The sequence below is a fragment of the Hemitrygon akajei genome, chromosome 19, assembly GCF_048418815.1.
Source record: "Hemitrygon akajei chromosome 19, sHemAka1.3, whole genome shotgun sequence".
NCBI lineage: Eukaryota > Metazoa > Chordata > Chondrichthyes > Myliobatiformes > Dasyatidae > Hemitrygon > Hemitrygon akajei.
Genome location: NC_133142.1, coordinates 67,009,610 through 67,022,004, shown reverse-complemented (window position 1 = coordinate 67,022,004; position 12,395 = coordinate 67,009,610). Strand labels below are relative to the sequence as shown.

Sequence of the window (12,395 nt, the reverse complement as noted above, 5' to 3'; positions counted from 1 at the left end):
CAGCTGTCTTGCAGACTGCATTACATTTTGCTCCAGGATTTCCCTGTATTTTGCTGCATTCATTTTGCTCTCTACCTTCACAAGCATTACAGGGCCTGCTGGAGTGAAGCATCCCCACAGCATGCTTCACAGTAGGGATGGTGTGTTTTTGCTGATGTTTGACTTACACCAAACATAGTGTTTAGTCTGATGGCCAAAAAGCTTCTGGTTTCATCAAACCATAGAACCTTCTTCCAGCTAACTTCAGAGTCCCCTACATGCCTTCTGGTAAACTCTATCCAAGATTTCATGAGAGCTTTTTTCCCCCAACAGTGACTTTCTCTTTGCCACTCTCCCATAAAGCTGTGACTGGTGAAGCACCAGGGCAACAGTTGTCTCCCACATCAGTCACTGAAACTTGTAACTCCTCCAGAGTTGTCCTTGGTGTCCTTCCTCATAGCCTCTTTCTTGCATGGTCTGTCAATTTTTGAGGACAGCCTGCCTCTAGGCAGATTTCTAACTCTGTCATATTCTTGTGCGTGTTGCTTGAATTTCCAGCATCTCCAGATTTCCTCGTGTGTCATATTCTTTCCGTTTCTTGATTGACTTAACTGTACTCCAAGGGATATTTAGTTACTTGGAAATTTTCTAGTATCCATCTCCTGACTTGTACTTTTCAATAACTTTTTTCACAGAGTTGCTTGGAGTGTTCTTTTGTCGTCGTGATGTAGTTTTTGCCAGGATACTGTCTCACCAGCAGTTGAACCTTCCAGATATAGGTGTATTCTTACAACAATCAATTGAAACACCTTGACTGTACACAGGTGATCTCCATTTAACTAATTATGTGACTTCTAAAACCAATTGGATGCACCAGTGATGATATGGTGTGTCACATTAAAGGGTGAATACTTATGCGATCAATTATTTTGTGTTTTATATTTGTAATTAATTTAGATCACTTCGTAGAGATGTTTTCACTTTAACATGAAAGAGTCTATTCTGTTGATCAGTGTCAAAAAAGCCAAATAAAATCCAGAGTCAATTTTGTAAAACAAAAAAACATTAAAACTTCGGGTAGAGGGAATACCTTTCTTAGGCACTGTATGCTTCTACTCGCAGCATACTAACAACACTAAAATGGAGAGAAAATATTCTTGTAGATAACTACTATTTTTTGTAACTAGTTTTATGTCTTATCTGTGTTCCACCATTAAGAGGAGGCAAGCAAATGAAGAGGTGGGGAAAGATGCAGAGATATTTATGTGATAAAACTTTCAATTATTAACTATCCCTTGGGAAATACATAGCTGTATTTTTTATTTACTTTCATTCACCAAAAACTGAGACATTATCAATGTCAAAAGATTCATATAAGCAAAACCTTTACAAAAGGGCAAACACACACGTCCTCTGGCTTTCCCAGTATGAACAAAAATCTCTCTTAAATAGTCATTAATCATTCAGATACGCAGTATGAAAATGACCAGTGAAACTCCTAGAAGGGTGCCAGGGTCAGGGATGTCTCTGATCGCGTGCACAGCATTCTGAAGTGGGAGGGTGATCAGTCAGATGTCATGGTACACATCGGTACCAATGACATAGGTAGAAAGAGTCAGGAGGTCCTGAAGAGTGAGTACAGAGAGCTTGGTAGGAAGTTGAAAAACAGGACCTCGAGGGTAGTAATCTCCGGATTGCTGCCTGTGCCACGTGCCAGTGAGGGTAAGAGTAGGATGCTCTGGCAGATGAACACGTGGCTGAGAAACTGGTGTAGGGGGGAGGGTTTCAGATTTCTAGATCATTGGGACCTCTTCTGGGGCAGGTGGGACCTGTACAAGAGAGACGGGTTACACCTGAACTACAGGGGGACCAATATACTTGCGGGGAGGTTTGCTAGTGTTATTTGGGAGGATTTAAACTAGATTTGCAGGGGGATGTGAACCAGAGTGCTAGAGTAGACAGTGGAATGGGGATAAAAATAAATGATGTTAGTAGTTCATGCAAAGTCACAAATAGTAAGGTTGTGTGTGGTGGTAATAATCTTCTGAGGTGTGTATATTTCAATGCGAGGAGTATTGTGGGAAAGGCAGACGAGCTGAGGGCCTGGATTGACACGTGGAATTATGACATCATAGCCATAACTGAAACTTGGCTACAGGAGGGGCAGGACTGGCAGCTCAATGTTCCAGGGTTCTGATGTTTCAGACGTGATAGAGGCAGAGGGATGAAGGGTGGGGGGGTGGCTTTGCTAGTCAGGGAAAATATTACAGCAGTGCTTCGGCAGGACAGATTAGAGGGCTTGTCTACTGAGGCCATATGGGTGGAGCTGAGAAACAGGAAAGGTATGACCACATTAATAGGGTTGTATTATAGACCACCCAATAGTCAGCAAGAATTGGAGGAGAAAATCTGCAGAGAGATAACAGACAACTGCAGGAGACAGAAAGTTGTGATTGTAGGGGATTTTAATTTTCCAGACATTGATTGGGACTCCCATACTGTTAAAGGTCTAGATGGGTTAGAGTTTGTGAAACGTGTTCAGGAAAGTTTTCTAAATCAATACATAGATGTACCAACTACGGAGGATGCCTTATTAGATCTCCTATTAGGAAATGAGTTGGGACAGGTGACGGAAGTGTGTATAGGGGAACACTTTGGTTCCAGTGATCATAACGTCATTAGTTTCAACTTGATCATGGATAAAGATAGATCTGGTCCTCGGATTGAAGATATAAACTGGAAAAAGGCCAAATTTGAAGTAATGAGAAAGGATCTAAAAAGCGTAGATTGGGACAGGTTGTTCTCTGGCAGGGATGTGATTGGTAAGTGGGAGGCCTTCAAAGGAGAAATTTTGAGAGTGCAGAGTTTGTATGTTCTGGTCAGGATTAAAGGCAAAATGAAAAAGAATAAGGAACCTTGGTTCTCGAGGGATATAGAAAAGAAGATAAAGAAGAAGAGAGAGATGTAGAGATGTATAACATGTGTAAAGGGGGTTTCTTTTTCTTTGTTACTGCATATGTTAATCAAAATGGCTTCTTTGTTTTGTTAAAAGTAGGAATGCTTCTTTGTTGCGAGAGAGTGCTGGAAGCTTGTTTGGGTTAAAATTTACTGATAACGAGAATTATATTCCTTTGTTAACCAATTGGGATTAATGTTGTTCTTTCTTCTGAGTCTGTAAGCTATTGTTGGTGGGCTTTTGGGGAGATCGGCACGAGGAGGTGAGAGAGAGAGGACACGATGCTGTAAACTGGGCGAGGAACAGACCCCAAGCGGGGGTCTGAGGCCAGGAGGTACCCCAAGAAGAGGAGACGAAGATAGATGTGCTTGGTTGAGCACTTCAGGTGGTCCTGAGCTGCGAGTCGAGGAGTTCGGAGGGGATCGAATGGTGGCCAGAAGACTTCAGTAATTGAGCTCCAACGGTTGTGCACGAAGTGGTTTGGACTTTAAGTTTGGCGCCTTTTCTTTATTTTCTTTTCCTTCATATATACTGTATCATTATTAATCACTTAGTTATAGTAATCTTTATAAATTGTAATCATTTAATCGCATATGGTGTACTGTCTGTTATTTGGCGAGGTGGGGACATCACACAGCATTCACACAAGCTGATTACCCAGTTTGGCTGCTTTACCCGAAGGCTGCTTCCCCTAGACGAGAATGAGCTGAGCGAGCCTATGGCGACCCAGGGGGTTACACATGTATAGGCAACAGGGAGGAAATAAGATGCTTGAGGAGTATAAAAAGCGTAGGAAAATACTTAAGAAAGAAATCAGGAGGGCTAAAAGAAGACATGAGGTTGCTTTGGCAGTCAGGGTGAAGGATAATCCTAAGAGCTTCTACAGGTATGTTAAGAGCAAAAGGATAGTAAGGGATAAAATTGGTCCTCTTGAAGATCAGAGTGGTCGGCTATGTATGGAACCAAAAGAAATGGGAGAGATATTAAATACAGATATTTGCATCTGTATTTACTGAGGAAACTGGAATGAAGTCTATGGAAACAAGGCAAACAAGTAGGGAGGTCATGGAACTTATACAGATTAAAGAGGAGGAGGTGCTTGCTGTCTTGAGGCAAATCAGAGTAGATAAATCCCCAGGACCTGACAGGGTATTCCCTCGGACCTTGGAGACTAGTGTTGAAATTGCAGGGGCCCTGGCAGAAATATTTGAAATGTTGATATCCACGGGTCAGGTGCTGGAGGATTGGAGGATAGCTCATGTAGTTCTGTTGTTTAAAAAAAAGGCTCAAAAAGTAAGCCAGTAAGTTTGACATCAGTAGTAGGTAAATTATTGGAAGGAATACTAAGAGATAGGATCTACATGTATGTGGATAGACAGGGACTTATTAGAAAAAGTCAGCATGGTTTTGTGCATGGTAGGTCATGTTTAACCAATCTATTAGAGTTTTTTGAGGAATTTACCAGGACAGTGGATGAAGGGAAAGCAGTGGATGTTGTCTACATGGACTTCAGTAAGGCCTTTGACAAGGTCCCGCATGGGAGGTTAGTTAGGAAGATTCAGTCGCTAGGTTTACATGGAGAGGTAGTAAATTGGATTAGACATTGGCTCAATGGAAGAAGCCAGAGAGTGGTAGTGGAAGATTGCTACTCTGAGTGCAGGCCTGTGACAAGTGGTGTGCCACAGGGATCAGTGCTGGGTCCATTGTCATTTGTCATCTATATCAATGATCTGGATGATAATGTGACAAATTGGATCAGCAAATTTGCTGACGATACACAGACTGGAGGTGTAGTGGGCAGTGAGGAAGGTTTTTAAAGCTTGCAGAGGGATTTGGACCAGTGGGAGGAATGGGCTGAAAAATGGCAGATGGAGTTTAATGCATACAAGTGTCAGGTCTGGATGTACAGGTACATAATTCCCTAAAAGTGGCTTCACAAGTAGATAGGGTTGTAAAGAAAGCTTTTGGTACATTGGCCTTTATAAATCAAAGTATTAGAGTACAAGAGTTGGAATGTAACGGTGAGGTTGTTACATTGGTGAGACCGAATTTGGAATATTGTGTGCAGTTTTGGTCACCTAATTACAGGAAGGATATTAATAAGGTTGAAAGAGTGCAGAGATGGTTTACAAGGATGTTGCCGGGACTTGAGAAACTGAGTTACAGAGAAAGGTTGAATAGGTTAGAACTTTTTTCCCTGGAGCGTAGGAGAATGAGGGGTGATTTGATAGAGGTGTATAAAATTATGATGGGTATAGATAGAGTGAGTGCAAGCAGGTTTTTCCCCCCACTGAGGACAGGGGAGAAAAAAAGAGGTCATGGGTTAAGGGTGAGGGGGAAAAGTTTAAAGGGAACATGGGGGGGCTTCTTCACGCAGAGAGTAGTGGGAGTGTGGAATGAGCTGCCAGATGAAGTGGTGAATGTGGGCTCACTTCTGACATTTAAAAAAAACTTGGACAGGTATATGGATGAGAGGGGTTTGGAGGGATATGGCCCAGGTGCAAGTCAGTGGGACTAGGCAGAAAAATGGTTTGGCACAGCTAAGAAAGGCCAAAAGGCCTGTTTCTGTGCTGTAATGTTCTATGGTTCTATGGGAATATGCCATCTGTTGACACATCACATACACACAATTTTCCTCTAGTAATATACATTAATTCACGATTCCCTCCTAAACAGCCTCCACAGAGTCTTTGGATTGTAAAAAAAATATCATACTCAGAGCCACCACTATATTCTATAGCTAGGAATGGTCAATAAATATTACATGCAGCACCAGAGATCAATGTTGAAACCAGACTTATGGGGCACCAGCTCTATCAGCTGTATTAATGTGCTGTCCAAAGGAAGATGAGCAAGACAATACACAGTATAATTATTCAAGATAAATTTGTTTTAGATTAGATTAGATTCAATTTTATTGTCATTGTGCCAAGTACAGATACAAAGCCAAATGAAATGCAGTTAGCATCTGACCAGAAATGCAAAGAATAGTGTTATTTACAAAACAACTGCAAATAAAAATAAGTGCTACAGCACACAAATATAAAAGTACTGAGACAGTACAATATGGGTGCAATACTACTTAGCGCTGTGATGTGAGGTTCAGCAGGGTCACAGCCTAGGGAAGAAGCTCTTCCTGTGCCTGCTGGTACAGGAGCGGAGGCTCCTGTAGTGCCTACCGGATGGAAGGAGAGTAAAAATCCATGGTTAGGGTGAGATGCATCCCTGATAATGCTTTTCACCCTGCCCAGGTGGCATTCATGGTAGATGTTCTCAACGGTGGGCAATTGGGTGCTGATAATCCACTGGGCAGTTTTCACCACACGCTGGAGTGCTTTGCAGTCCGATACAGGACAATTGCCATACCACACTGGGATGCAGTTGGTAAGTATGCTCTCATTGGTACAGTGGTAAAAGTCCATCAGTATCCTGGGACAGAGGTGAGCTTTCTTGATGCCGCAGGAAATAAAGGCTCTGTTGCACCTTTTTGATTAGGATGGAGGAGTTCAGGGACCAGGTGAGATCGGCTTATCTAAATAATACTACAATTATTTAGATAATTCTAAGTAACACTCGATAGCACTCAATCTACTAAAATGAACCAGATCAGCAGTATTGGTAACATAAGACACATGTAACAAATAGAAATACAAAATTAACCATAAAAAATCATTAAATATTGAGCAGCATCAGGAGACACAGAGCAAAAAACCGTCTGAAATAAATTATAACCATGGCTTCAAAATCTTTGTGTGATTGACATTCAAAATGGAATCCAAAAGGTATTCACACCATTAGTTGTGTATCTGACTTGTTTGGAACATTATAGTTGATTATTTATAGGGTAGGCTTTAAGCTCTATAATTTCCTTTGGCACTTGACACCACTTCTAGTATGTTGATATTTACTCTTGGCATAATCAAAGATTTGAAAGCAATGAAGAAAATCACTATAATAGAAAAAAAAATTATAATATAGAGGATTCAGCTGAATTCTTAAACCATGAAGCAGCAAACGAAAGCAAAAGATCCGTATACTTGCCACACATCCATTTGAAGTACTCCTCTTCACAAAATGGATTTCAAAGTATGGCTTGATTTGCAGAAAATTTAGCAGATCTCATGCAGTTAGTGATTAGAAGGAATCCCACAAAAACAACACAAGTGTTCTATAATTAATAAAAACTTGCCTTTTCATGCAGTTCATGAAAATCACTGTAGCGGTGTTTAACTGTCCATTGGTGGTTCCCAACTTTCACTTCTATGATATATACCTAAGAATGTATAATACTTTCATTGGTGAGAGCCAATTGATAACCACAGCATACTATTACCTTTTATCTCATTTATTCTCAGTCATTCAAAAGGACGGTAAACAAATTCTTAAAAAGTAATTAGCAAAGGGAGCGCAGAACCGGAATAAAGTCATAAAAAGCATTCAGCCTCAGACAAAGTTAATCATGATAAAAGTAAGAGCAATAACACCATAGTCGATCTATCACATGATATACAGACTCCTTCCATCACTAGTGCAAAATGGAATGTACACAATCTCCAAAACATGCTGCACTAACTTACTGCGTCTTCAAAAGCACGTATCAAATTCATAATTACACCATCTAAAAGGAGATGGTGGTACTCCCCTCTCCTTGTGCAAATTACCTTCAAAGTCCCAGAAATATAATCATTAATCTGCAAAATATTGGTTTAAAAACCTGACGTTCATAATCCAGTAGCAACAAAAGTTCAAAATATGTATTTTGCAGGCAGCCACAAAGCAAGGAAACACAACAATTCACAAGGCAACCCACACAAAAAATGTCAAAACAGCCAATGTCCAAAAAAGAACATATCATGCAAACAATAAGGTGAATACACAGAACATGAACCAGATGGTCTCTGAAAGAATGTCCACAGCCACAGAACCAGTTCAGCACTGATAAGCCACTCACAACCCCTGCACCTCACACCTAATGTAATAGTGAGAAGAGGGGGTGACGAGTCAGACACAGGCAGACAGAACAGTCTCAGATAAGTGATCCTGGCTGACACAAAGTGCTGAGCTGAAAACCAGTTCATCCTCTGGATGCTTCAAGCATACAAAACCATTAAGTGCAATGCGTTGCTAAAGATTCATTTTCTGCATTCCCATTTAGACTTCTTGCCTGCAAATCTTAGCACTGTCAGTGACAAGCACAGTGAAAGGTTTCACCAGGACACCAGGGCGGAGCTTATGAGGGACGATAGCGCCTAATGCCAACTCCTTTCCTTGCATTTTCAGAAACAGCTCTATTTCTACCTTTAATCTTTATTTTTCCCTTACAGGGTTCTCTTGAAGACCTTGACCTGGAGTTACATGCAGGCTTTGGTTCTTTGTGGGAATGGGACCTGTTCTCAGGGTTCCACGACTGGACACTATTCCACATGCCAAGGATTTAGCCTGAGACCCTCGATCATGTTCGGAAGCCTAAGATCTCGGGACTCTGGAAACGGGCGGATCAAGGATCAGTGTCATGGCAGGAGACTCACGTGTAGTCAGGGAGGCCAGAAAATCTTTCACTGTGGGCCTGAAGACCTGAGGTCTTTGCGATCTTCAGACACAGAGCTCGAAAAAAGCAACCAAATGGACTTTTAAGAACCAGCAAGTTGTTTTTGTCTCCCACTCACTGTGAAAATAGGGGACACTTTCCTCTCCCTTGCCGTGGTTCGCTGAATTTTGGATGAAATGCGAAGCTTTTGGGGTAACTATGGTCTGTGTCTTTGCTAAGCACACGCTTGGGTTCGGTGATGATACTGATGATTTTTTTTACTGGTGGGGGAGTTGGGGGGACTTTGGGGTTCTCACATTTAACTGTCATTCATTCTTTGGGGCACTTTCTGTTTTCATGGATGCTTGCGAAGAAAAAGCATTTCAGGATGTATATTGTATACACTTCTGACATTAAATTTGACCTTTGACATTGTGGTCATACAGAAACAGTATCAGGGCAACTGGAAACCATTAATGCCAGCTGAGTGTTGTTGGGATACTTCAGCGAGAAACCTCAGACACTGAGTACAAATGAAAAGCATCAACAAAATATAGTTGAACTATTGCAAAGCATCAGCACTTTATGCAATTAACTTTTATTGAATGTAATGAGTTTAATTTCTTGTTTTATCAAATTCCCACATGATATAAGTACAGTCCGCCCTCCGTATCCGCGGGTTCTGCATCCGCAGATTCAACCAACCGCAGGTCAAAAACATTTGAAAAAAAAATTCCATAAAGTTCCAAAAAAGCAAAACTTGCCACACGCCAGGCACTACGCTGAATCCACGCGAATGAAGTGATGTGTAGGCATACCATGCTGTAGCCTCCTGCCATTTCACAGATCCTGTCTCCCTCCAGCACTTGTTGTTTGAGCATTGCTCGCTACTTGTGCTGTGAGCGAGAGGAAGGAGTTTAAGCCTGGTAAGGGATGGCTGGCTAGCTAGCTACGTCAAGCGCTACACCCTTAAGAACTTAAAGATCATGGAAGAATCAGCATCGACTGATGCCGAGGCAGCATCAGCGTTCCCAGAAGAGCTACGATGGTTGCGTCTGTACTGAACATGTACAGACTTTTTTCTTGTCATTATTCCCTAAACAATTCTGACTTCAATTCTCTGCAGGAATGGGACCCACTCTCGGGGTCTCATGACCAGCCGCTATTCAATACACCAAGGACGCGGCCTAGAAAACTAGCGCGCCTTCAGGATTCTGGGAATTCGTGGCTCTGGAGGCAGGCAGACTCGAGATCGGTGCCTTCACAGGAAATTGGTGTGTTGTGGGAGATGACAGATCGAAAGCAGCAAGCGGGCTGTATTCCCAGAGACCTGAGTTCTTTGTGCACAGAGCTTGGAAATAACGACACAATAGACTTTTGACATCGTAATCAGTGAGTTGTTTATTATGTCTCCCCACTCGGTGCGAGAAGGGGACACCTGTTTTTTCCTTGTAGGGGGAGAAAGGGAGGGAGGAAGGGAGAGTGTGGGCTGGGGACAGATTGTGGTATGTCAAATACTGGGTGAACAAGTAGCTCTGACTTTATTGATGCTTTGCTGCACACTTGAGTGCTCAGTGGAGGGTGCTGATGCTTTTTTGCTGGTCGGGAGGAGCAGTCGTTGCATTGTTATTGCTTGTGCGTGTAGGGGGGAAGTGGGGGGGGGGTCTTTGGGGTTCTAGCATTTAACTGTCATTCATTGGGGCATTCCTCTATTTTTGTGGATGTTTCCAAAGAAAAAAATTTCAGGATGTATATTGTATACATTTCTCTGACATTAAATGTAACTTTCAAACCTTTGAAAATGAAATCTGCACACTACTCAAAAAAATATCAATGGAATGCATCACTTAATAAACCACGATACACAGTAATAAATCAACCAAATGCCTATTTCCATCATGAATAGTGGTCTAATCAAATTTTAGGGTGTTGATAATGCTCAGTTTTCTAAATGGTAGTTGTAATAGGTAAGCAAAGCCAGGGATGATGAGTGAAAGGCACTCAAGTAATCAGTATTAAAAGACCTTAAGTTTAAAAATGGTAGAATAAGGACCTTGTCAAATTTTAAAGTAACGAACATTTGTGTTTCACCCAAATGAATGAGGTAGGCTGGAGTAATTGGGGGATGGGCTCTCAATGATGGCAGGAACACAAAACCAGATGTTAAATATAATATCAAACTTGAATTTGGTTCAGCTTCAGAACTGGCAGGGAGAGAAGTGGATTCAGTGAATGGTGCTTGTGTTAAGAACAAAAGTTAATGGCTTCAATCATCATTAATTTCAAGTTGGAATAAATTTCTGATTAATCAAGAATTAGTTTCAGATAAATTAAGTGGAGATAATACAATTTGGCAAGTCAAACACAAAATATGTAAGTAAACTCGGAAAAGTGAAAATGCAAAATGCCGCAGTGAATAACTTTTCAAATGTTGATCTCGTGATACAAAACCGTCACATTACAAACACCTCATTTTACACTCTGCAGTCTGCTGTGGCTGAGTCAACAGCTGCAAAAAAAAAATAATAATCTGCTGTCTACAAAGATAGGATACAGGTTGGGTTGAAATCACCTCATTGCCTCACATAATGGAAATCAAGCAAAGGGTGCTGCCCCGATCATATAAATGTTGTGTTGACACTTTAGCTGTTACTTTCCTTGTTAGCTTCCAGTCATAATGAACTGGAATGTAAAACAATAAAAGAAACCCAAGAAAAATCTTAACCTCGCCATGGGTAGTCCCAAGCCTGGCTGCAAAAGGAGGAGGGTTGGGCCTGGGGCTACCAACCTCATCCTGTAAAAACCCAGAGCAACAGAAATGCCAAAAAAGCTCCAAAGGCTTCATTCATCCCTGGGAGAGTAGGGATCCTCGCGAGCTGCAGTTAGGCGAGCCTATGCCTATCCATGAAAACAGAGAGTGCCCCCACAAATGAGGCCCCCTAGTTTTCCCCCACACAAGCAGCAGCAAGGCAACAACCCCCCCACCAGCAAAAAAAGCATCAGCACCCTCCACTGAGCACTCAACCATGCAGCAAAACATCAATAAAGACACAGACTTGTAGTAACCCAAACACTACTCATTCACCCAGTAATTCGACATAACACAGGCTCTCCCTCTCCCTAACAAGGGAAAAAGAGGTGTCCCTGTTTCACAGCAAGAGGGGAAACATAACAAACAACTCGCTGATTTACAGTTTTAAAAATCTGTTGCATTGCTTTTTCAAGCTCTGTGCCCAAAGAACTTGAGTCTCTTGGCTCGCTACTTGCGATCTTCCATGTTCTCCCACAACACATCAGTTAACAGCACCAGCCTGTCTCCAAAGCCATGAAAATCCGGCACCCTGACAGCACACTAGTCTTCCCAGGCCATGTCCTTGGTATTTTGAAAAGTGGCCATTCGTGAGGTCCCGCGGGCAGGCCCCATTCCCGCAAAGAACCAAAAATCAGTATAACTCCAGGTCAGGGTCTTCCATGCATTAACTGGCTGGCTTCCTTTCTAATGCTAAACTGAGATCATCCACAATTCTTTTCTAATGCAAACCAAGTCTCATTCACACAAAAATTGTTATTCTGGAACCTAGGTAATCAAATGCCACAAATTTAAAATGATGCCAGTTTTCAAATCTTGCTCATCTTTAATATCTTCTGACCCCATACTACTCCTAGATATGGATGCTCCTTCAATTCTAGTCCCCAGATTTAAGCTCCAAAACATTTATGGCCATGCCTTGAACTACAAATGTACAACTTCTAGAATCATCTCCCTAAACATTTTTTTAATTTTTCTTTCCTCTTTTAGAAGCTGCAGCTCAAAACAACCTCACGGTCATTAGATTGATTTCTTGCATGAAGGGTATGGGGTCAGGGGTGTCTTCTGGTGTGTGTATTTAAGAAAAACAAGATAATATTGTGCAATTTTAAGGATGATGTTTC

At 41.7% G+C, this 12,395-nt stretch overlaps 1 protein-coding gene across 15 annotated transcripts in view; it reads right to left on the bottom strand.

The window, feature by feature from the left end:
* The window catches only part of nisch (nischarin), a 132,370-nt gene that overhangs the window by 117,346 nt on the left and 2,629 nt on the right, over positions 1 to 12,395 (bottom strand). For 14 of the 15 annotated variants that reach the window (XR_012102192.1, XR_012102186.1, XR_012102187.1 and 11 more), the window contains exon 2: positions 7,125 to 7,208. The exons of the other annotated variant lie outside the window; for it this stretch is intronic. Coding sequence is in view for 7 of the 14 variants with exons in the window: in XM_073072692.1 (XP_072928793.1) it covers positions 7,125 to 7,208 (84 nt within the window). In the remaining 7 variants the exon portion in view is untranslated. The remainder of the gene's footprint in view (positions 1 to 7,124; positions 7,209 to 12,395) is intronic. 15 annotated transcript variants of the gene reach the window in all.